At 46.1% G+C, this 23,973-nt stretch overlaps 1 protein-coding gene and 1 long non-coding RNA gene across 2 annotated transcripts in view; one reads left to right on the forward strand and one right to left on the reverse strand.

Moving 5' to 3' along the window:
• Nucleotides 1-2,009: 2,009 nt before the first annotated feature.
• Nucleotides 2,010-3,571, reverse strand: LOC128090761 (uncharacterized). The gene is made up of 3 exons (XR_008211086.1): nucleotides 3,320-3,571; nucleotides 3,140-3,230; nucleotides 2,010-3,041 (listed from the first exon to the last, which is right to left on the reverse strand). It is a non-coding gene; the product is annotated as an uncharacterized LOC128090761 (long non-coding RNA).
• Nucleotides 3,572-3,605: 34 nt separating this feature from the next.
• Nucleotides 3,606-23,973, forward strand: part of SDC2 (syndecan 2) — a 57,681-nt gene continuing 37,313 nt past the window's right edge. Inside the window, exon 1 of the mRNA XM_052703321.1 lies at nucleotides 3,606-3,941. Within this exon, the coding sequence (XP_052559281.1) occupies nucleotides 3,882-3,941 (60 nt within the window). The 5' untranslated portion in view covers nucleotides 3,606-3,881. The remainder of the gene's footprint in view (nucleotides 3,942-23,973) is intronic.

The raw sequence follows: 23,973 nt of genomic DNA on the forward strand, positions 1-23,973 counted from the left end.
ATACCATACAGGCTGGCTCCAGCCAATATCACCTCACCCTCTCCTCACCACAGTGCGGGGTTTTCACCTCACTGGGCCAAGCTTTGTTTACTGGGCAAATCTTAACAAGAAACTGTTCTATGAGGAGCTCTCCTCCACAGGCAGCTCTCTCACCTTACCCCTAGTAGTGGGGCACGTCCTGGAGGACACAGTCATGTAGAAATGGAGGCTCGGGAAGCGCTTGGGAACTTGTTAACCACACTTCTTCCTATCCATGACTCGGCAGCCATAGCTTGAGGTCTTCCCAAGATTCTTCTAGACTGCTTTTTGCACAGCTCCCACCTCTTTCCAGCCACAACTCTTACCTAAAATGCCAGTAAGCCGAGGGTACATCCCACTAAAAGTGTCCTGCAAAGCATTTTCTGTGCTCCACAGCACTGCTGGGCTTAGAAACACTTGTGTTCGTGTGAAGTTGCTCTGTGCTCTGACCAGCCAGTGCACATGGGCCAGAGCCAGGAAGGCAGGCCACACACCCAGGAGATGAACTTCCCCCTAGAAGAGACCCTGAGCCAGATTTTCATGTTTCATGGATTATAGCTGGGTTATAGCTCAGGCTTTTCGGTGGTTTATAACCACATTGTTCATGCTAGGTCCTTCCATTAGATGACATTTCATTAAAATTACCGTTTGGTTAATCATAGAACATCCCAAGTTGGAAAAGACCCACAAGGATCACTGAGTCCAGCTCCCAGCTCCACAGAGGATCACCCCAAATTCCAACCCCGTGTCTGAGCGCTGCCCAAACGCTCCCTGAGCTCCGGCCTGGGGCCGTGCCCGCTGCCCCGTGCAGCCCGTTCCGTGCCCGCCGCCCTCCGCTGCAGCCCCTGTCCCTGAGCGCCACCCGCCCCTCCCCTGACGCAGCTCCATGCCGTTCCCTCAGCCCTGTCGCTGTCACACGGAGCAGAGCTCAGCGCTGCCCCTCCGCTCCCTGTGAGGAGCTGCAGCCGCCATCGGGCCTCCCCTCAGCTTTGGGCTGCACAAACACAGGGATCTCACTAGCTACCTTCTCACTGTAGTCCTTATTACATCATTCCTTTGGGTTAAAAACATTTTGTTTCAGCTTCATGCTGGGCGTCCCACTTGCCTCTATCTCTACAGACACAGGGTGACAAGAGGAGCAGGTGCCATGGCCCTTGAGCTATATTATCACAGCCATTTTCCGTGGGGCTGCAGACTATGGAGAGGCAACAACTGGTCTCAATGCAACTGTTTCTTATTCCTGTGAGCTACAGGGGGGTTATCCTTCCATTTTTTCCTTTCTCTTTCCCCGTTTCCCTTCCTTTCTTCCCATGTTCATTTCTATGTGTCCAAACTATCTGTCCAACTTCTGGCCTTCAGCCCTGCTCCTTCTAGTATCGGTACATGGACCCAACACAGTGCATGGCATCACAGGATATTCCCCTGCACTCGAGGCTGTGTGCGGGTCTTTGCAGGTGTTGCAGGCCTCCTCTCTGAGTCTTTCATTGGCACACCTATATGGACCCTCGCTGTCCATACAGAGCCCATTTGGCACTGCTGTCTTCGCCTGAGGAACACCTTCCTTTAGCTGACGTGGATTACATTTTGTCTTTGATGTAGTCTACTGAGTACGTAAATCCCTGATAATCACGGATTGTAACAAGGAAAAAAAAAAAAAAAAGAAAAAAAAAAAGGTGAGCTAGGTTTATTTATTAAAGACATGCCTGCAAGGTCTGAAAGCTAAAAAAAATCTCTTCTGTAGTAAATCACCTACCCCTTGGTGTTTGACAAGCGTTAGGATGCTGCCTTTTATGTTACTTGTTTCAAATGCTCTGGTTTCATGCTATTAAGGAATCTGCCAGCCCAGGGAGTGCTATTTCTGGTTCCTGCTTTGACATTGGGCAAGCTGCGGCTTCTCTGCATCTGCCAACCCTGCAGATAGGGTGCCTGTAGGACCCCGTGAGGTCCTGCAGGCTTGGACCAACCTGAGTTTTCCTCCCCTTGCTTCCCTGTACTTCAGCTTCTCTCATCAAGTCATGCTGCAACAGTTCCTCAGTTTGTTAGGTTGCAATCCAACCACCCGTCAAAGAAGAGAATACACAGAACTGGCCCTAAATATTTGCAACGGCTTTTGAAGGAGAAGGAATCTATTAAACAACCTGTTTGTGCATGACGCCTGCCAGGAGCAGACCATTGAAAATCTGCTGAGATTTCAGCGGTGAATGCAGCCTAAAAATCAATGACACGGCATGTCTGGGAGGTGGGTCTGGAAATAGCACGGCCAGTGCTGCTGAGAAGTATCACGTTCCTGGCAGTGGGAACACTCAGGGCATGGCCACCTGCCCCGTGGGGACACGAGTCCTGCTGCTCCCCAGCACACAGCCGTATCACACAGGCATGTGTGGGGTGCCTTTGTCTGGGAGAGGCTGGGAAGGCAACAGACTGTATGTGCTTAATTAACCACATTTGGTTTTGTTCTTCTGTTTTGATAGGAAAGCAACCACAGGGCCTGGAGGCAGATAGGATCTCAGCACCACTCAAAGGCCAATACAGGCAAGGCAATGGGCATGGAGAAACACCTGCACTGGGATCCCCGTGCTTACTGCTTCTTTGGGGTCCTCTGAATGGGATGGGCTTGTCTAAAAGAAGAGTGATCATTACAGTCATGGTGACCACCTCACTCAGGCTACAAACGCAAGCTCTGAATTGAATCATGGGTGGCAGTTCATAACCAAGAGGCAATATATTTCACCTTCCTGTGTCCAGTGACTGATGTAACATATGGACACGCTTGGCAGTGGAAACACGCTGGCATGGGCGCCTGAATCAGAAAGATGCTCCTAAGCTCTGCAATACTATTATTTTCCCCACATGATAAACACCATGGGTCAGTCACAGCAAGACCTCTTGGTTTTGCTTCTGAAGTGCGCATTTTTGGTGCTGTAGATTCCTGCAATATTTGTTTTCTTTCTGGCTCCATGTAATGAGGCACAAATCACAGCCACTCTCCCATTCCTAAAAGTTACCAGTCTCCAGAGAAAAGTCTGAAAAAAAGAGGCAGAAAACAAATCAGGCACCCCAACATGAGCTGCCATTTTGGCACCCGCTCTCCATGAGCCTCATCTTTTTCGTTTCCCAACACCTGATGCTGCATTCTAGGTAGCTGGGGAGGATGTGAGAGGCAGCACGGCACGATCCGGCGGCTGAGAACACGCAGCAGAGGGAAGAATTCCCTTGGAAAAAAAAAAAAAAACAACAAAAACAAAATTAAAAAACAACAACAACAACAAAACCAGCAGAGGGAGGCTTTCCAGGTCCCTACTTCTACCCGGGGCCAGCCCCCGCTCGCTGCTTATGTTTTCCACTGGGGAGGAGGACGAGAGAGAGGAAGATAGAGAGGGGCGGAGGTTTTTTTGGGGGGGAGGAAAGGGGGGGAAGGAGGTGGAAAGTTGCTTGAATTTGCGAGGGGCGAGAGCCGGCGGCGGAGACGCGCCGCCTCCTTCCACTGGCTGGGGGAGCTGCCAATCTGTGTTGTAATCCTGCAGGAATTTCTGCGGGGTTTAACTGGGAGCCGCGCCGCCGCTACCGCGCACTCGGGGCGGAGGGCGGGAGGGAAGGAAGGAGAGAAGCGGGCGGCCGAGAAGGAGGCGGCGGTAGCAGCTTCAGCAGCAGCAGCAGCAGCAGCAGCCGTCAGGCAGTCCCAGCGCCGCGCAGCGTTGTGCCGCCGGGCAGCGCGGAGCGGAGCGCCGACAGCAGCGGAGCGGAACGGGCCGGAGGGCGCCCGCGGCCCTGCCCCGCGCCCCCGGGCGCTGCCGAGCGCCGCGGCCCCGCTTTCTTCTTTGTGCCCGGCCACAGGCGGCCGCCGCGCCGGCTCCGCGGGAAGAATGCGGTGCGTGTGGCTCGCGCTCACTCTCAGCTTCGTGGCCTGCGCCTCCGGGCAGCCGGTGAGTGAGCGAGAGAGCGGCGGGGCGGGGGAACGGGACGGAACGGGTCGGGGGGCGGCCACCTGGGCTCCGTCCGCAGCGCTGCCCCCGAGGATACTCCCCGGCAGGCGCAGCGGGAGCGCCTCTCCAGCCCCAAGTTCACCTCGACGCCCCGGCCCTGCCCGAGGAGGTGCGGGTTCGGGTCCCCCCGGCGGCAGGATAGATCTGCTCCCGTGGAGCGACGGGCTGCTGCGGAGGGCGCCAAATGAGTAACTGGCCGTGGCTAGGCGGCTCGGGACGCCCCCGAGACCCCCGGTTCCCCGCGGGGTGCGCGCCCATCCCGGCTGCCATCCCCGCCCGGGCTGACTGCGGGCTGCTGGGGATAATGCCTCTGTTTACGCTTCTCCCAGCCACAAGTGTCTCCGCTGAGCGGGGACCTCTGCTTAATGCAATTAACTCCGTTGCCGGGATTTGTACCTCCCGAAAAGCCGCTCCTCTGCAGCGCTCCCGCCCCGCGGTGCGGACGGCTCGGGAAGGGCTCGGGCTTCGCTGGCGGCGCTTCGGGACGACGCTTCTCGGAGAGCGAGAAAAGAACGCGTTGCTGCGTTTGGGCAAATATTAGGAAATAATAAATGGAGGTTTCAGTATGAAATTAAAATACCGTGACAACTTAATCCAATTAAAATGAGCTGCTCCACTGAACTAAATAATGTCACCGACTCGGGTTCGCTTTTGAAGTTGCCTGGCTATTGTATAAATAAGCCCCGTCGCAGCCCTCTGTGCGGTGCGCCTCATCGTTACTGATTCCGATGGATACAATTGCAAAACGCTTTTCTTAAGGGCTAATTAAGAACGAGTTGTGTCGAGCACAGACTCCCGTTCCCGCTAAGCACGTTCCCCCTTGCTGATGAGGTACGACATGCTTTAGTTTCACATAGGAATGCTACTGTTTTGAAGTTCTCTGATGGCGGAGTAACTGTGCAACTGCCACAGTCATTAGTTAAGTATGAAGTTGGATGGTTTTGCCTTGGGATGAGCAGGCTCCTGCGGCGGGAGCGGGGAGAGCCGTGCTGCCGGCCCTGAGCAGAGCCCTGAGTGCTGCCAGAAAGTTGTGGGCAGATGGGAGAGGTAAAGGGAGGTGGATTTTCTTTTCTCTCTCCCTCCTTTTTTCCTTTCTGGCGGCGGCTACGTGGTCCCTTAAGGAGGAGTTTTGTAAACTGGTCTCTGAGAAAAGACGGGTGCTAAATCTGTTGTCTGTGCAGAATGCAGTCCTGGTCCTAAGTGGGGTTTTATACAGATGCTTACAACAACCCTGCAAGCTTTTGGAGTACTGTCAAATGGTTTTAGCTCCTAAGTTCTTTTCCTTTGCTTGATTCTTGAACAAGTGTGTTCTGTGTTTGCTTTGTGTAACCATCAAACTCTGCTCTTTACTGGGGTGGTCCCTGTCAGTTTGAGTCATGTTAGAGCCATGTTAAAAATGTACTGGAAATGCTGTAGGGAGCTGCATACCTGTGTGCCTTGATGTTGGCTCCTGTACTGCAGATGTGCATTGGCGTACAGTGTCAGCTTGGTAGGATGAGCAGACATGAGGAGATGGCATCAGGATGCGGAGGGTGCCAGGCAGCTGTTCCTTTTGTGCCTGGCTGCGGGAGGTGGCAAGTGCCCACATCAGAGCTGGCAAATGGCGCTGGGCTCACAGGGCTGTTTGCTGTGCATGGGAATATGTTTGGTATCAGTGGGGTCTGGTAACGTCAGCAGACGTGGAGGCACTTTGGGACTCATCCAGGCTTGGGTGAATTGTGGAAAAAGTGTTCTTTCTTGTGCCCTTGTAGGAGGGGGAATAAGAGCGATGTAAAACTGCTGGAAAGAAAAGGCCAGCTCACTAAGTGTGAGTCAGGTGTGTCTTTTATGAGGTTGGGTTCAGTCTTGATGATAGCAGGAGTCAGCGCTTGCTGATTTTAATAGCAACAGAGAGCAGTGCCAAGTATCTCACTGTCCTTGTCAGTTCCCATTCTGCCGAGGCTGATAAACCTTTCTGCTTCTTCCTGCTCCTCACCAGTGGGAGTAATGGTTTTCCAGTGCTTGTGTGGTGCTCTGATCCTCTCTGCAAGCCGAGGTGGGTGTGGGGAAGCCTTGCTGGCGAGCGGGTTTCTGTGTGCAGCACTGTAATCCTGCTGCACTCACAAATAGGAGAACAGTCGTGGCTCTCCTCTTCTGTAGTGGTGTTTCTTGAGTTAGGGGACTTTGCTTCATGTCAGCTCTGCAGCACTGTGTGTGGGGGGTTTGGTAAAATACAGCGCTGCAGCACCAACATCAACTCTGTGGTCTGTCTGTTCCTTCTGTAAGCATCTCAGCACTGGCTTGTTGACATATACGCTGATATTGAAGAATTACTTGGGGTAATATTTTTGTGTATTTTTCAGAAATATTTAGTATTTTGGAAGCATGGTGCTATAATTATTTCTGCATTTGTTTTTAATCATTACTTTGCTTTTGGAATCTGGAAAATGGATACCATGCTGGAGAGGGTGAATATTTGTTTTGGTTTTGAAACATGCAGCTAGGTTTTGGAGATGGTAATTACAGGAGGAGAGAAAACTGCTGAAGAGATGGGTGGTGTTTCAGATTTACATGCTGTGACCATCTCTCCTAAGCGCGTTCAAATCTACATTGCCAAGTAAATTCCAAAGAAAGATAGGAAACTTTTCTTTGGTCTTGATTTATTTCCACTGTTCCTTAGCTCATATGGGCTGCTGCTCCCAGCAGAAGTGAAGAAGATATTCCTTGTTTCCTGTGGCTGGCAGCACCTGGAGCCAGCCTGCACTGCTGGCTGCTGCTCCCATTGCCCTGGCTCAGTTTTGGGGGCCTTGCAGCAGCCCCTCTGTGCTGGAAATTTGGGAGGGCTCCGGCTTCTGCCTCTGCCCTCAGGTTTTGCCATTCTGGTGCTGCAGTCAACTTGCTGCTGGAAGCCTCCCTTTATCTGGATGTTCTCAGGAGTACCTTTCTGGGAATAGGTTTCCCTCCCAGGTTAGCTTATCTTTTAAAAATTAAAGAACAGATGATTCTTGACCCGAGATCAAACACTGAGGTAGTTTCTCTTTTTAATATCTTAGCCCCGAGGTTTGCATTGGAATTGACTTAATATTTGGGCCTGAAGTGCAGAGATGTTTTCTCTGCATTTTTTTCTAGATCCATATCAGGGAAGAAGATGAGCGTCTTCAAGGACAAGTCAGGACAAATAGTTCCCAGTTTGAAGTTGAGTGCTGGGGTTGTGGTTCCTAGGCAGGTGATACCTCTGTGGTAGGTTTGTGGCAATTGCTGCAGCTAATGGGGTAGAGATGGTGGGCTGGAGATAACGAGCCACAAACCTGGGGTTTATATGAAGTTTTGATGGATCTGAGTCTATGTGGTCATAATCTGAAGTGCAATCTTAGGATGACCAGATGAAGGCCTGACTGCTGGCCAGCAGAGGTCCAAGCTGTGTAAAGCCCCACCTCAAATATGCTGTCATGATCTAATCCTTCCAGGGAGGATGGAGGAGAGCTGCCTGCTGTCCTTGCAGGGGACATGGCTGCATTTGGGCCAGGAGCCCCAGGCTTGGCAAAGAGCTCATCCATCACGCAGCAGACGAGCTCCCCGAGGAGCAGCCAGCCGCCTGCAGAGCCCTCTGTTTGCGCACTGCTCTTCGTGGCCAGTTGTCTTTATAAAATGTCAAGCCGAGGCATATGGATGGAATTTATTAATTGCATTATCTCACCAAATTGACTTTTGCCATTGACCAGTTTAAACATTTTCCTTATGGCAAAGAATTACAGGCTTTAGTGAGGCTTGGAGGCTGAACAAAGGACTCTTGTCTACTTACGGAAAAGTGCTCCTTTGTCATCTGAAGAGATCTGACTGACCAGGATTTTTAACAGAAATGTTGTGTTTGAGAATGGAAAGCTTATTCTAGGCCTCGTGTAAGACCCTGCTTGAATGTAGGGCATAAATATGCCCTCTGTGTTGCTGCATTTGAGAGAGGATGCACAAGTAATGAGCAAGCAATTTGGTCCTCGTTCAAGTTGCTGTACTTTGCACTGCAGCAAGCATGAGAAAATTTACTTTAGGCTGTTCTGTGAAAGGATTGTTGTTTGGTTATCTGCAGTTCATGATGACAGTGAACTGCTATCTGTAATCTCTTCAGGACTAGTAATTTATTCATAGGTTACATGGCACTACTCAGTGATTTGGGAACAAGATTTCTCTTGCTCACATTTGAAATATAATTTGCAATCTCCCGAATAAGAACTGCATTTGTGTTTGACCCTGTAGTAATGACAGTTCTCCGTATGTATGTTGTTTTCTTGATTAGCTCAGCTCTGAGGGATGCTCTCAAAAGCCTACTAGATATCTGGGCAGAGATACAAAATACGTGTAGCTCTACGTGCTGGAAAACTGACTGCAGAAGGAGAAGAAATAGTGTGTAACAGCCATTTGCAACAAGTACTCTTATGCTAAACAAATGATTTTTGACGATGTCTCAAGTAGGATGCTCATTTAAAGTGAAATAATGATTAATAGGGCGTTAAAGAGTCTGCAAGACTTGGCCCAGTCTGTAGATAGGCTGTGTATGTCGCAAAAGCTGTGCTCAGCTGAAGTCTGAGCTGGATGCTACATCTAAAATCACTGTGCTTAGTTTACATCTGAACAGCTTCCTCAGAATTCTCCTGTCTAAGCTAAATTGTTTTGTTCTAGAAGTGAACAGATTTTTGGGAAAGTTCAAATAAAAATTCTGCAATTGAGTTGTGAGGGTGAAGATAAATGCATAGTTTATGTTCTCATTAAACGTAAGATGAAGGGACTACTGAAGGTCAAACAGCCTTTGGTATGTGCAGGAACTGAATCAAAATGTTCAGAAGTACCCCTGTGATTAACAACCAGAATGCTGTTGTCTGGATTTAAATATTATGTTGTCGGACGTGTTGCTCCTGCTTGATTAAATGTAATATCGCATAATTTTCTCTGGAGGTGCTTCCACATTGATGGAGGTTGCTTGTCTCCTTTCAAAGCAGTGTGAAGTAGCCCATCCTTATTTTCTGAACAGTATTTCAGAAGTGTGAGTGTGAATGGTCTCGCAGAGCTGCAGGAGGCAGTGCAGTGTGGGAGGTGCAGGGCTCCTTGGAGGGCAGCTGGGTGTGTGGCTGGAGTGGCTTCCACACTAAGGATGTCTTGAGAGAAAAGTCATAATGTGCTTGCTGCCAGTGAACTAATAACCTAACTAGGCCTTTCATCTCTCCTGCCTCACCTCACATCCTCTCCAGTACGCCTGTTCATGTCCCGCAGTAACTCAGTAGAAGTAAGCTTTCCTCTTTCTCTAGGCTGAACTGCATTTGTGTCCCTTGTGTCCCCATTTGTGTCCCAGTTGTGTCCCTGTGGGTGACCCTGGCTGGAACTAACAGCTGGTGGATGCAGCTTTGCCAAACATCGTGCTCTGGATCTCTTTCAGCTTTAAAAGCTGTTTTGTTTGCTTTTTGTATTGGGGTCTGCATGGATCCAAGTTGAAGGAGGGAAGATTTAGGTTGGATGTTAGGGGGAAGTTCTTCACAAGAAGAGTAGTTAGGCCCTGGAACGGGCTGCCCAGGGAGGTTGTGGATGCCCCGTCCTTGGACGTGTTCAAGGCCAGGTTGAACGGGGTCCTGGGCAACCTGATCTGAATGTGTACGTTTGGTGGCCCTGCTAGGCAGGGGGGTTGGAACTACATGATCCTTGAGGTCCCTTCCAACCCGGGTGATTCTGTGAGACGGCTCATAGTGGTTTGGTGTATCTTGTAGGAGAGAATAGCTGTCCAGAAGACTTCTTAGAATCATGGAGTCACAGGCATGGAAATCATAGAATCACAAGGCTGGAAAGGACCTACAAGATCATCTAGTCCAACCATCCTCCTATTACCAATCACTGCCACTAAGCAACTAAACCATATCTCAGCAGATACTTCTTCGTTTGCTGGGTTAATTATCCTTCCTCACTCCGGATGTGGAGATCCCAAAATCAGCGTATCACTTAAACTGATTACTAGGTGAAAGCCTCCTCCACAAAGCCTTTCCTTTTTCAAATCACTTTCGAGTGCAGTTCCACATCCAAGTATACAGTCATGGAGGTGTGACATTGATGGTGTTCTTATAACGTAAAATGAAAACCTGCAAGGAAAGCAAACTGGAAGGGTGAAGCTAGTTCCAAGTAATGGAAATGCACCATTGCTGGGATGTGCAAAAAATCAAACTTCCATCAGATTTAAATTTGTGATGTTGCATAAATAAAAATAGGTATGGCTCAGCCCTATAAATAATAATAGAGTATAATTCCTGCAGCAAAGATTTGCATACGATAATGTTGCTGAGGAACAGGATTCTGAATTGTCCTGCAATGCAGAACATCCCATTCCTCCCCTGGCTGTGGGGCTATGCCCCCTTCCTGCAGGGAGCCCACAGGTGCTGGGTACTTGACCAAGCCACTGGTGGCAGTGCAAGTGCGTTAATGTGAGGCTTTGTGTGGCAGGGAGAAGGTGTGTCCATGAACAGAGCATGGGGAATTGGCTATGTTAGCAACTGGCTTGTGTAAGTCTCATTGTGAGAAGGTGAGAAGCTCTCAAGAACTGCTGGGGCAGCACACAGTGTTAGGAGACTAATACTTTGGGATTATTAGTGAGTAAAGCATTTGCAGCATGTGGAACTCGTAAATCTCTTCGTGGCAGAACAATACTGGAGATATAAATGAAGTTACTAAGGTGCCATTTGTATCTCCTAAGTTCTTCTCATTGATGGGGTTTCTTACAATTTTCCTGTCATGTTCTCTTCAATTATTTTCCATCTCTGAAGAACAACTTTTTGAATGGAACAGCTGTGGTGGTATGTGTGTGTGTGTGTAACTTCTGTTATGGAAGGCAGTATGTTTTTCAAGTGTCAGGAAGCAAATGCCATGCAGAACATAAAGTGTCAAACAAACAACAAAATTGCCCTCAAAATGTTAAGAATTCTTTTGTCCTGGTATGAGGTTGGGAAGAGCAGTTTCTCTAACCTTATTTATCAAGGGGAAAAAAAAAAAGCCTTAAACACAAGGTGGTCTTTATGTATTTTATATTTATTTATTTCCCTCTTGTTTCTTAATTTTGTAGTAAGTTACAAATATTCTTCCATAAGTATGACTTGATCCTCCATAGCACTAACAGGTTCTCTTGATTTTTATTCCGCAGCAAAACTTTCCCTCTCCCCTCAAAGCCCTGGTAAGGGGACAGGAGTAAGTTTGTGAAGCATAAATGAGATGGGGGGGGGGGGGGGTTGGGGGGGATGGAATGTCCTTAAAAGAAAAACAGGAATAGTGTTAAGAGAGTGAATACACAGGTGTCCTTTCTGGGAGATGACACTAGGACTGTTGTGGCACCAGTGGTCTCCTGACTCAGCTGAAATTGTCCATCTGTGTTGCAGCTTGGGTTGGCTGAATTTGTCAGGCAAGCATCTTTTCCTAGCTTTTGAGCAAAGCTTTGCTGGTTGCATCTATCTGCTGCATGGAACTACGGCTGAGGTTTCCAGAGTTTGGCAATGGATTGCAGGCGGCTGAGAAAATCCTGTAGCAAAGCAGGAGATACTGTTCTGGGAGCAGCTGTGGTTATCTCTACAGCACAGTACAGAGCATCCTTAGGGACGCAGGGGGAGTGATGAGACAAGGGTGTATTAAAAAGACATACTGATATAATCTAATAGCCATATCTGTGTTGAATAACACTTGGAAAACCCAGTGCAGGTTAATGATTTGAATGCACAGGGCTTGAGGGTGAGGAAGGTAGATCCCACAGGCACCATAGCACTATTTAGTTAAATAGAAATACTTCCTTAGGGTGCCCAGGTGCAGTTGTTACTTGAAGAGATAGACATTAAGGTTGGGGATGACTGACAATGTTTCCACTCCTGCTGCATATTGGAAGCACTTTACCCTTACTTTCAGCCCAAGCAGCCATGTGTAGTCAAAGAGTAGGGCTGTGTTTGGCACTGTTAAGGAGGGATCCTTGTGCCTTTGTTGAGGCTCAAGCTCTGTCTTAAATAGTGTTTCTGTGGGGTGAGGAGGCCTGTGACACTGTGCTGAGCCTCACTGAGCAGGGAGAAATTCTGAGCTCCAGCTAACACAAGAGCGTTGGGTACCGTTAATAGTATTGCTGTGCTGGAAATGTCATCCCTTGTCTGCTTTGTTACTGTAGGGCATTAGAAAGGGGAAATGACCTTTTTCCTTTTTGTTCCTGTTCTTACTGTGATTCAAAACCTTGAAAAGCTTATTCTACCCTTGGCTGGTCTGGGATTTTGTGATTTCACTAATGCTGCTTTCCTGAGCGTATCTCTTGCACTTAACAGGGAGTTAGTGACCTGCTATCCTGATAGAGGTCTCTTCTGGCGGATACCTTTAATTGGTCTTCTGCTTGGTGGCATAAAAGCTGTTATAAATGAAAAACCAGTTCAGCTTAATAGCAGTGAAGGTTTTCTGAAACTTTTTTGAGAGCCGTGTATCTTGGCTGTAGGTTAGAGAAGTCTTCCGGCCTTGTGAATATTTATTAATTCTGCCATGATATTGTTTCTATCACGCCTGTCTGTAACACGTAGGTAGGACACTCAGTGTTACTTCTTTGCCATATGCTTCTTGCTGTTTTTTACATAAAATCTGAGGGTTTATAACTAATGTAAGCATGTAAAGGTAGTTCACTTGAGGAACCTCAAAAGACTGAGGAGAAAAATTCTTCTGATAAACGTTTCCAGTTTCAACAAAAGCAGATAGGATCCTTCATGGTGGAGATTGTGGCTGTCTTGTGGTTGGACCTGGTATGATTCCTATAAAGCAGGGTAGCTCACACGGCATTTACATATTTGTGATCAGAGATGAATGTCTGAGGAGAGGAATAGCAAGAAGATTTCTTTGGATTTCTCTACGACTTTCTGTAGATGCACAGGCAAAGCTAACCTCTCTCTTGTTACTTAGAGCAGCTCACACAACTGGAAGACCTCCTTAGAGGGGTTGAGCAGGCAGCTGTGCCAGCTGTGCAATTAATGGTGACACCTAACGGGGGCGGAGTGGAAAGCAATAGGATGTTTCTGTGTATCTTAACAACCCTCCCAACAGCTGGGCTTGCTAGAGTGAGCTCAGTAAGCTGTGAAATTTAAAAGCAGGAAGAAAAAAAAAAAAAGGAACAGGCTGAGCTTCTAAAGATTTTCTTACCACTAGGTTTGTTACACTGTTAGGGCTCCACAGAAGGTGTAGCTGACTCTAAAGTTACTGCTGTGGGTGTATATTTCTTGTTTTATTCCTTGAAGCTTTTAGTCTTTGGGCTCGCAGTTAATTTGAGATTAATTTATAATCAAAATTTTACAAGAAATGAACGGGTATCTGAATGCATTCACTACCAGTCTCAGTGTTGAGCTGTAAAGATGAGCAAGGAAGGGTAGTATAATTATATTTATACCTAATTTTTGTGTCCAGGGCAGTTCTTTGGTCTATGCCCTCCCAACATGGCTACTGGAGACTGCTGTAAGTGGGGATAGCCCTGAGCCCCTTAAGAGCAGGAGATGGCGTGCAGCTGGGTTTGTGGAGATCTAGCTTGGCACTTCCCAGCATCACTCATTATTGTGACACTAATCACCTACTATATGTGCAAGTGCAGAGAGTGTTTAATTAAGAGTGCGCGTGGGGAAAATCATAATTCCTCAATCTATGTGGAGTTACATGGTTGTCATATTTGAAATGTGTGACCATTGGTTACAAAGGATGTTTTCTGGAAGTGCTGTAGATCTGGTGGCATATGTCAGGGACTGGAAAATGTAGGCTATTTATAATTATCCACAGGTGGAGAGGCAGGCAGCAATGCACAGCGCTAGTAATAATTATCATCAGTGTAGAAGTTCATATCTTAAGCCGTTGGTTCTAACACACTAAAAAGTATTTGATCTGGAATCTGGCACAGCCTTCAAGTGGAGCTGTTCAAAGGAGTCCTGACCTAATTTTGCTGAGGAAGTGTGCGAGCCTTCCACATTCTGCTAATTTATTGCAAAAGGTTTTAATGATAAAGTCTTTCTACCCTACACGTGCACGTATTTTACTGCACAGCATTTGAATGAAAGCAGCCATTACCAGCCAGGTGGTAAATATAGCATGCAGCTTAGCAGAAATGACCTTCAATTAAACAGAGGCGGTCCCTTCTACCACGCTATGCAGTTGTCATTTAATTTTTTTTTTTTTTTTTTTAAGCCTGTTTTTGCTGAGTCTTTTTGTGAGTAATTGGAAAGCCTGAAGCACAGTGCTAGGCTCTGTGTGCAAGGGTACACTTGGTAGTTGTGCTGAACTCCTGTTTCAGTCAGCACTTCAAGTATGGGAAGTGACTTACAAATATATTTGCTCTCCTTCTCAGGGAAATATATAATGAAATTATAAAACGTTGTCCACTGAGCTATGTAATTTTTTTCTGTTATAGCATATAGCATAAGTGCTTCGACTTTCCTCAGGATAAATCAAAGCAGATGGAATGACATTATGTCTTAATGGGCTTTCATCTTCAAAAGAAAATGAGGAAAAAGTAGTGTTGTTTTTTCAGCAATGTACAATATTGCAGTGATAGGGAGAGTTCAGGTAGGTGTTCCTCATTACTGTGTAGTTGTAGGCTGTTTTTATCATAAGATAAAACACAAACAAAGCAACCTCAACTGAGGGCTTTTGAATTCCATCTAGTCTGTCACTCGTTCATTTTCTCATGCCATTATCTCTGCAGTGTTGTTGTAAGACTACTGGTTTCCTACCAAAAATGCAGCTTTTTGTTCAGTATGATTTTCTCACTTGTGCTAATGGCATTTCTGAGCAATACTGTGCAGCACACAGTAACTGTAATGCACTAAATTGTAATTTGCCTTAAGTTCTTTGCTCTTTTTCTGCAGTCTCTCAAGCTTCCAATCTCATTGGACTGATTTTTATATATTTTTTAATATATTTTTTCCCCTTCCCTGCTACTTGAGTGCTGCCAAGCCAGCCAGGTAATGGCTAGTCTTGGCACAGCTCTCTGGTCTCATGTTGCAAGCACGGGATCCAAGAACTGGAGACGAGGCACATGAAAAGCTGGGTCTGCTCTGGTTGTTTGCCCACCATCAGCAGCCTTTCTGCTGGCTTTGCTGTGAGTGGTGATGAAAAGGGGGAGCAGGCAGGGGATGGGGGTGATAGAATGATGCAGAGCAGCTGGAGCATCCCAACCAAGCTGTAAAGGAGATACCAGTGTGGGGTGGGAATCCACCTCTGCTCTCTCAGCCCTGTCTGACAGCACAGCACGCATGAGACAAGTGTTTCAGCAGACGTGGCTGATTTGAGCAAGATATCCCTCATCTGCTCTGCTTTTTGGAAAGTGAGTGTGCCGAGCCAAACACTGCAGCTTGGCACTCATCGCTACCCTTTGGGCTTTCTTGGAAGCCCTGCAGATCTCCTCTCACATGGGCAGGATGGGCCAGCAGGTGCAGCAAGCTGCTGGATCCGCTGCTCTCGTGGGACTGCAACGTTGCTGCAGGGCACACTGGTGCACAAGCAGCAGTTGGTTGCTGGAGCAATCTGTAACTGCGTCACCCAAGCAGAAGGGAGCACGCCGGAGCTGGGATTAGTTAGAGATGTGAGATGTGTCCGGTTACAAGGGAACGATAATCAAGGTGACAGCTGCTTTCCCTACACTATATTGAAACAAAATATCCCAAGCCCTGAGATAAAGACCCTACACTCTTACTCTTTCCACAAGTTGTTGGAACGCTTAGCGCTGTTCACTAATTAAATGTGGGAGGGGCAGACTCTTTCCATGGTTACCAAAGGGGAAAACTGAGCATCACTACCCCTGGACCGGGAGTGCAGGTGGACGTGTGCCCTATTTACACTTGCCCTTAAGTGTTTATATCAGAACTTCCTGGTCACAGGGCTGTTCTCCAAGCACCAGAAAATATAAATCCTGCCCTGCTTGGCATACCACGGTGTTATATAAAATAAGTATTTATACTAGTCCTTAAATGACTGTTTCTTTGGCTACTTAACCTGGCAGACCTCGTCAGAACTTGGAAGTGAAAAGCAGGAGGTGCCACCTGAAATAGCATCAGTGCGCTGCTGGGGAGAAGCGTGTTTGAGGAACGGGCCCTAAGAGTTCTTCCTGGGCTCTATTTATATCTTCTGTCTAATAATACCTGCTGAATATTTTTAAACAAAATGTTGCCTGTGGCTGTCTTACCCACAGGAAAATATAAAAATACCTTTCCAGGCTTGGGGGCTGTAATAAAGGACAAGTTTGTTTGGGGAAAAACTTTATGTGATAGAGTAAGATAAATAAAGACCATAGGATATTATTGGTTTTGAGCTTTATAGTGGGGTTGTGACCTAAGTTTTAGGAATAATCTTTTGATACAAAGACTCCTCGTTGTAGATTTCTCTTCAGAGAAAACAAGTCCTAGGCTTTTTTATTTTGGAGGATGGGGGGAAGGGATGGCCAGTGAAGTTTCCATAAGCTGGGTTTTCTTCAAGGCAAAGGATCTCTTCCCAGGCCTCTGCAGAGGGTCCATCAGAACAGCATCAGAAGATGGGGTTTTTAGCTGGGGTGCCTGGGTCTGTAAAGTCAGTGGGATGAGAGATCATCGAAGGAAAAGCCAAGGCTCTGAAAAAATCAACTTTGTGAAACTTAACTCCCAAAGGTGCGATAAAATGTATTAGAAGCTTTGCAGGGTGCGTTAAGAGAGGTCTGTTCTCAATGGAGGAGGGTGGGTGGTTAGGCTGAGGCCTGCCAGGCTGTGCAGGAGATGGCAGCCCCACCACGAGCTCCCTTACACATCCCCTCGGCTGGAAACCTCGTCTTCCTTGGCACAGAACCTTCTGCAGCCAGTGAATGGAAAAGCATGTCTGCATCTCACTTCATCTGTGATCGGTGATGTGAAGTATTTCCAGAGTTGGAAGTACATGCTGAGCACCGCTGATACTCCCATCAGTGCAGAGAAATTGGATGATAGTTAAGGTACAGGTGAAGCACGAGGTTTCCTGGCTGTCAGCTGTTTGGTTTTTTTTAGAGCTCCTGCTTTATCCTTTTATCTTCTCTCAGTTGCACCCAGCATGGACCAAGGCTGTGCTGTGCAGAGCCCTATGGAAGAGGTGCTTGGTGAAGCAGAGAAACTGCTCAGTAGTTAGGAGGCATGAACATCTACCAAAGGGCTTTTGTACCTAATGATTTTTACTCTTACAAAGCTTGGAGAAATAGGTACCCTGATTACAAGTATCCCGTGGGCTGTCCTCTTGCTTGAGGAGACAGCTTCTTCGAAGGGAGCAGGAACAAACACTGTGGAAATGAAAGGCAGAGGCGTTCATGTAAGAATCTCTAATTTATTTTTTTTCTCTTTCCATATGTATTTTTAATCCTCTCATGCTGGCAGTTGAAGAGGAGTCTGAAGGCAGTGTGTTCATTAGGTGTGGGACTTGTGAAGCCTGACCAAAATGAATAGGCTTTGCTGGGCAGTCATTGGGTACGTGCTCTGGAAATAACTCCTTCATTTTCTCTTGAGGTTTGGGAGATGAAGGGAACTTTCATTCAGCTTTCCTACTTATTTAAAATAATATGTTGGCATGCCAAGCAGAGCAGGATTTGTTTTTTCTGATGTTGGGATAAGAACCCCATGATTAAGAAACAGGCAGTTTGTGAGTCCTAGTTTGTTTTCTTGTGTATTTGATGCTTGTGTTTGTTGTTCGGCAAGGTATTCGCAAAAGTAGAAGTTTTATTTTAGGAAAACTTGTGAAATGGGTGATGCTTTCAGAAAGAACAGTGTGACTTTTTTGGCAGCATCATGGCTAAACAAGTAAATATGTATTTTGGTAAGGAGCCTGACCTTGAAAATGTCTATGGACCTGTCCCACTGTACCCTCCTTAGTGTGTCTGTAATTGCATGCAGTCTCTGAAACACCACAGGTCTTGCATCAGGTATGTTTGTAACTTTTTTTTTTCCCCCCACATTTGATGAATTTAGGAAGACTTTCTAGTTCTGTGACAAAGGCCTGGATGGCTCTGCTGTAAATTCTCTGGATTTCCAGTATAATTAACATAAGTGGGAGCAAAGTGGCCTGAAATTCTGGTGGTGGTTTCTTGGCCCTTTCTATGGAGGAAAAGAGAGCTGAGCACTGACTTCCTTGCATTTGTGACTTCTGAACTGAAACTGTTGCTGGCAGAATTTATTTGTGCATTTGTATTTCCAGTGTAGAGGGATCTGTCCCGAACTGCTAAAAAATATTCCTTTGCTGAAAATTTGGTAGAGGAGATGGGATCAGTACCAGCAGAATTACTCCCTGTGGATATGGAGGGCACCAGGACAGTCAGACTGAGAGATGGGCAAAGAAGAGAACCGCGGCTTGACCTCACATGCTGAAAATCACCCAGTGACTGCTCATGGCTGAGTAATGTCACTCCAAGAAGGGTTTGTGGCCCTGCAGGGAGCAGAGGTGGCCCTGCTGCTGCAGCTGCTTGGCAGTGGACTGCCTTCGTGGGAGAAGGTGTGGAAAAGGCTGTAACACCACTTCAGGTATCTGAACTGATGTAAAATTACACAGATAAGGCTGTCGATACTTCAGCTCAGCGTAAGAAATTCCTAGGTCTGACTGGCACATAAGTTACTGCCTTGTTACACTCGTGTATACTTCTAATAAAGTATCTGTGTTTTATCTTTGGCAATCAGTGATTCAGAGCTTTCAATGAAGTTTAAGGTTGTGCATCATGGTGTATATTGTTATAATGCTCCTACTTACATGATTAAAATTAAGTAATATTGTATAAATGCTGTTAAAACTTGGTTGATGTTCACCTACTAAATATTTACTGGCTGCTAAATATCAGTCATTAATGCCTGATAAGTGAGGGTCTCCAGGAGGCAGCTCCAGTTAGGATGGCATTTCTCCTGTCCCTGCACTTTTGCATTGAGCAACATCATTCCCACCTGCTGCTTTTTGCCTGAGGTTGGAATTTCCTCCTTTCACTGCTTGTCACTGTGGCTGGATGGAGATATGGGGATCTTGCACCCTCCCAGTGCTCAGAAAGGGAGTCGTTCTCCAGGACCAATCCTCTTAGAGATGTGAATTCTTTTGCTTTGCAGGGAGGGTTGAAGCAGGGCATCTATTCAAGCAGCGCTGTGATTTCTTCGTTGGAATTCAGATAGATATTATGCATGTTACAGAGCTCAGTCTCTGGATACATTTTTACTCTTTAAAGTCTGCTTTTAAATGTCAATATACTCACCTCTGAAGCTTAAGCATCCAGAATTGACAGATGCATTTTCAGAATTAGAGGGAAGGAGGAAGGCAGTACTAAAATAAAACTCTCTGGGACTGATTCAGCATCAGTATGCAGTGGATAATGAGTCTGGAAGTACCATAGATACCGTTTTCCAGGACAGCATGAGCCATATGAATGTGTGTCGGTTGCTTCTGGAGTGGAGTGGGCAGGATTTTGTACAGGGCAGGAAGACAATAATTCAATCACATGCATTATGGTTGCTTGATGGGAAGGGTGAAACTCCCATTTCTGCATGGGGGAAAAAATGCAGGACAAGGGGGAATTCACAAGAGTTGTTCAGAATGGTGCTGTTTTGTCTGTTAAGAAAGAACTGAGAAGGTAACAAACTATCCTGAGAAGAGACTGCAAAATCTAACTGCTTGTGCCTGATCGAACACATCTAGCAGACTGGCCTTTCACAACAGCCTGGGATGTGCTGCTGTGTCCTTTAAAAAGAAGTGGTGGTTCAGTGGATTTTTCTTGATGTGTTATGTGGTGGTTTGCTGCAGTTGGAAGTTAGGGACTTCACTTCTTCAAAGCTAAAGTTTTCTAGTGCCCAGCTGTTTAGGGATTTCCATGCATCGGCTTACTCTGTATAGATCATGGAGCCAGATTTAGTTATTAGCTTTTGCCATTTAAAAAGCCATTACTTCTTGACAATTCTGATTAAAGAACACTAGATACTGTATTAATTTCCTTTTCAGTCCTATGTGTGAGGTTTTATTTTTCTTATAGGAAACCACAGCATATGAAACTTTGAGGATTAAAAGTAACTCCGAGGAGTGTAATTACCACTCAGCTCTCCACTGCATTACACTTGTTTTGTAAACTGTCACTGTGCAGCTGAACTTACCCTTTGAATAAAGCCTTATGTGCTGTGAGAGTTAATATTTAAACCAAACCACCTGCTTAAAATTGGCTGCCCATTGCCCTGGTTACATTAAATTAGGATCTACAGTAACAAAGTGAAAAGGTTCTTGTTTTATAGCCTGAGCCACTTTCCCACCCTTAGGCATCAAACTTATTTTGAGTCTCTTGCTTGGAAGAAAATAGAGTTCAGTTTTTAAGCTGCACATGACCGTCTCAGCACGGTGAAAATAGAAACTGGTGCTATCCCAGATGCATAATTCATCCCGTAGCTAGCAGGCATTCATGCAACACAGTAAATTGTGAGAGCTGCTTCCAGCACGCAGTGCGTGTGGGTGAAGAGGGCAGTGGGGGATGCTGTGCTCTGCTTGGTGCCTTCCCATCGTGTGCTGGGACTGCTCAGCCACTTCCTTCTGCACTGGTGGGAAAGGTGCCTGGAGGACAGACTGGGCACAGGGACCTTGGTTTTGGCAAAGTAAATGTTGACCTTGAGTCCATTTAACTTATGGAGGAACTTAACCGAATGTTCTCCTGATGGAATGCAAAAAGCTATTTGTATATGAACAGGCTGCAGCTTTGCTGGTATCCGTTGGATGAAAATAAATAGCTTCAAGCTTTTGCGAAAAATGACTGTTTTGAATTTGCATCAGAAAAAGAACAGTTTTGTAGCCTGTATCACTGTTGTGTGTTTCTCCTTCCCTCTTTCCCCACAAACAGTACTATTTGCTTTTCCACTATTGCATCATTGTTACTAGTTACTGCCGCCAGAACTGGAACGCTGGAATCAAGACTGTCTGCTACTGAGTATTCCAGAAGCATTACAGAAATTCGGTCATGTTAGTAGCAAACTCTTCCTTGCCTGCTTCAAGAGGAAGAGAATTTCTTGATTTCCGTTGGGGGGAAGGGTAGGAGAAGAAAAAAAAAACAAGATGCTTCTGCTCTTGATTGATTTTTGAGCAAACTCGTGGTAACAGGACAAGGGATGATGACTTTGGACTAGAAGAGGATGGATTTGAAGAGGACATTGGAAAGAATGAGGGTGGTGAGGCACAGGCACTTGCCTCAAGTTCTGACTGGCACGTTCCTGAAAGTGTTCAAGACCAGGTTGGATGGGGATTTGAACAACCTGATCTGGTGGAGTGTGTCTCTGTCCTGCCAACTTAAACCATTCTATGATTCTATGAAATGCCATTGACTTGAGTCAAGGTTGTGTTGCAGTCATCAGAGACCTTATAAATGCTGTTGCTTTGGAGATGCATCCTGGTTATAAAGGGGAACACAGAAGTTTGTCTTATAGAACAAAAACACGACAAAGATAACTAACTTGTTAGTTGTTTTGATAACAGGTAATGTTAATCTGTTTCTCTACTACTTTTATTTTTAGAGGAATGAACACTGAACTATGAAAATAAATGTGGTATGGGCATGGTAGAAGTCACAGAATTGCAAGGTTGGAAACGACCTGCAAGATCATCCAGTCCAACCACCCTCCCATTCCTATCGTGCCACAAGCACTAAACCACATCTTGTAGCTCCTCATCCAGGTGCCTCTTGAACACTGCCAGGGACGGCGACTCCACCACCTCCCTGGGCAGCCATTCCAGTGCCTGACCACCCTTTGAGAGAAAAAGTTTCTCCTAATATCCAACCTAAATCTCCTCTGGTATAACTGGTATAACTTCTTGCCATTTCCTCGGGTCCTACTATTTGCCTGGGAGAAGAGGCCAGGCCCTTTTGCACCACAACCTCCCTTCAGGAAGTTGTAAAGTGCTATGAAGTCTGCCCTGAGCCTCCTCTTCTGCAGACTGAACAATCCCGGCTCCCTGAGCCGCTCCTCATAAGGTTTGTGCTCCAGACTAGGAGCACAAGTCTAGGTGTCTTCTCTGTGAAGAGAGGAAATACTTTGAAGTCAGTCCTGTACAGGTGCTGAGCATCAAGGAAATAAAGCTCTTCATTCATTAGGATGCATTTCAAAATAAAAAATTGATAATGTTCACCAAAGTGATTCTTAATCCTCCCCAATTAAAAGTTCCTTACTTGCTCACAGCTCTGTCTACACTCTTCTTCCAAACAATTTCTGTTGGTGTACCACTGTGCATGTAGAATGCAGATGTAGCAAGACTTCCTTTTCGTAGTAAAGGAAAGTTCTTTGGGAGTACTTGGTTCCATGAGAGATTTCTGATGGGTGTAGGAGTGTTGACTGCTTCACAGCTATGATGTAAGGAAATGAATTCCAAGTAAGGTAGACACTTGAACCAGCAAGACGTGGCTATTCAGTGAAGCATTACCATCTCAATTTTAACAACAGTAGTGAGGTGGGCAACCAGCTCCAGCCCTACCACGAGTTGCCCATGGGGATGATGCCCTGATGTATGCTTACTGCTGTCACTGTGGTACGTGCTGCTGAAGAAAGTGTTTTGCTTGCATAAAACTAAATAGCTCTTGATTTGTCCACCTTACTTGGCTCTTTTTAGATTCTTGCAGTGGCTGACCTTTAAATAAAAGTTGGTGGGACTACGATAAAATTTGTGTTGAGACAGATATGAGCTGGGTCTCAAGTGTTAAACATATGCAATAGCCTCCCCACACCACACCTTATGGTGATGTTCTGATTAAATGGATTCCATTTTATGTTTGCACCTAGTTCATTTTCCAGAACCTCTTACTTGTGGTAATTGGATGCCAAGTAGATTAGAGGTTTAAAGCATAAGCGCATATGTGTACAGTGTATTACAGCATTTTGGGGTTGCTAATGAGTAAGAGGGAGGAAGTAAACAGAGCAAGTAATGAAGAGAATTTGTATTTTAAAAGCAATACTTTGCAATATAAATTAAAAAATAAGCAGCCAAAACCATAACAGACCCGATGCAATCCATGACTTAAGCACATTCATAGGTTGAGTGTGTTGAGCAAGCACCAATGGAGTCCCTGGTGGGATTCTGTGTGGTGTGTGACATGAGGTGTGAATGAAGGCACCTGACAGAGGTCCAAGCGGAGCCATAGGCTGTGCGCAAGTCCTAATTCAGAAGTGCTGCCAGGGCAGTGGGCCAAAGCTGACCCACGGTGTTCCTTGCAGGGTTTGTTGGCTGTGTTAAAATGCTCCACTAAGCGATTGCATGGTTTTGGATGTCCCAAGCATGCTCTTGGCTGCCGGCTACTTACTTATTTCTTATTGCTCTAGAGAGAGAACAGAACGTACAAAATTCTGTGTAAGCACTGAACGACACAAACACTCTGGTAGTAGTGCTGCTTTGTTCAGAACTGTATTTCAGTGAAAAAGCTGTGATGGAAGCAAAACTTGACATGCCCTGGGCTGGGAAGAGCAGTGTGCTAGGCTCAGCTGGGCAGGGGACCTGATAAACAGGGAAGAGGCAGCTGGCTGCCTTGTAAGTTTGTTCTAAGAACTGCTGCTCCTTTTTTTTTTTTTTTTTTTTAAATTAAAAAAAAAAGTAAAAACTGAATCAGATTCTATGAACCAAAGGTAATTTATGTGCTGTGTTTGTCAGTTAGTTATGAATGCAGTTCCCAAGAGAGAAGCAGATCACTGGAAACAAATGTAGTGCCATTTCAGTGGAACAGATGAGCAGCTCTACAGGAGGCTTCTTTAACAAGCTTGTTTTGGTCAACAGCCCTTCAGAGCAAGAATTCATGTGGCCAAACTTTGTAAGTCTTGATACAAATTCTCACCATGCTAACTGGAAGAAATAGTGTTTCTTTTGAGCCCCATATGAAGGTTTACTGGAACTGCATTATAGCACCTGGGAATGTGCCTTCATAGGTATAGATATGGTCTAGTTGTGTAGCAGTTGTGCACACAGACTCCAGTGTTGTTGCAGGGTTGGGTGCTCCAAAGTTGATGTC

This window comes from Tympanuchus pallidicinctus, unplaced genomic scaffold, assembly GCF_026119805.1.
Source record: "Tympanuchus pallidicinctus isolate F22 unplaced genomic scaffold, pur_lepc_1.0 scaffold5, whole genome shotgun sequence".
NCBI classification, from domain to species: Eukaryota; Metazoa; Chordata; class Aves; order Galliformes; family Phasianidae; genus Tympanuchus; species Tympanuchus pallidicinctus.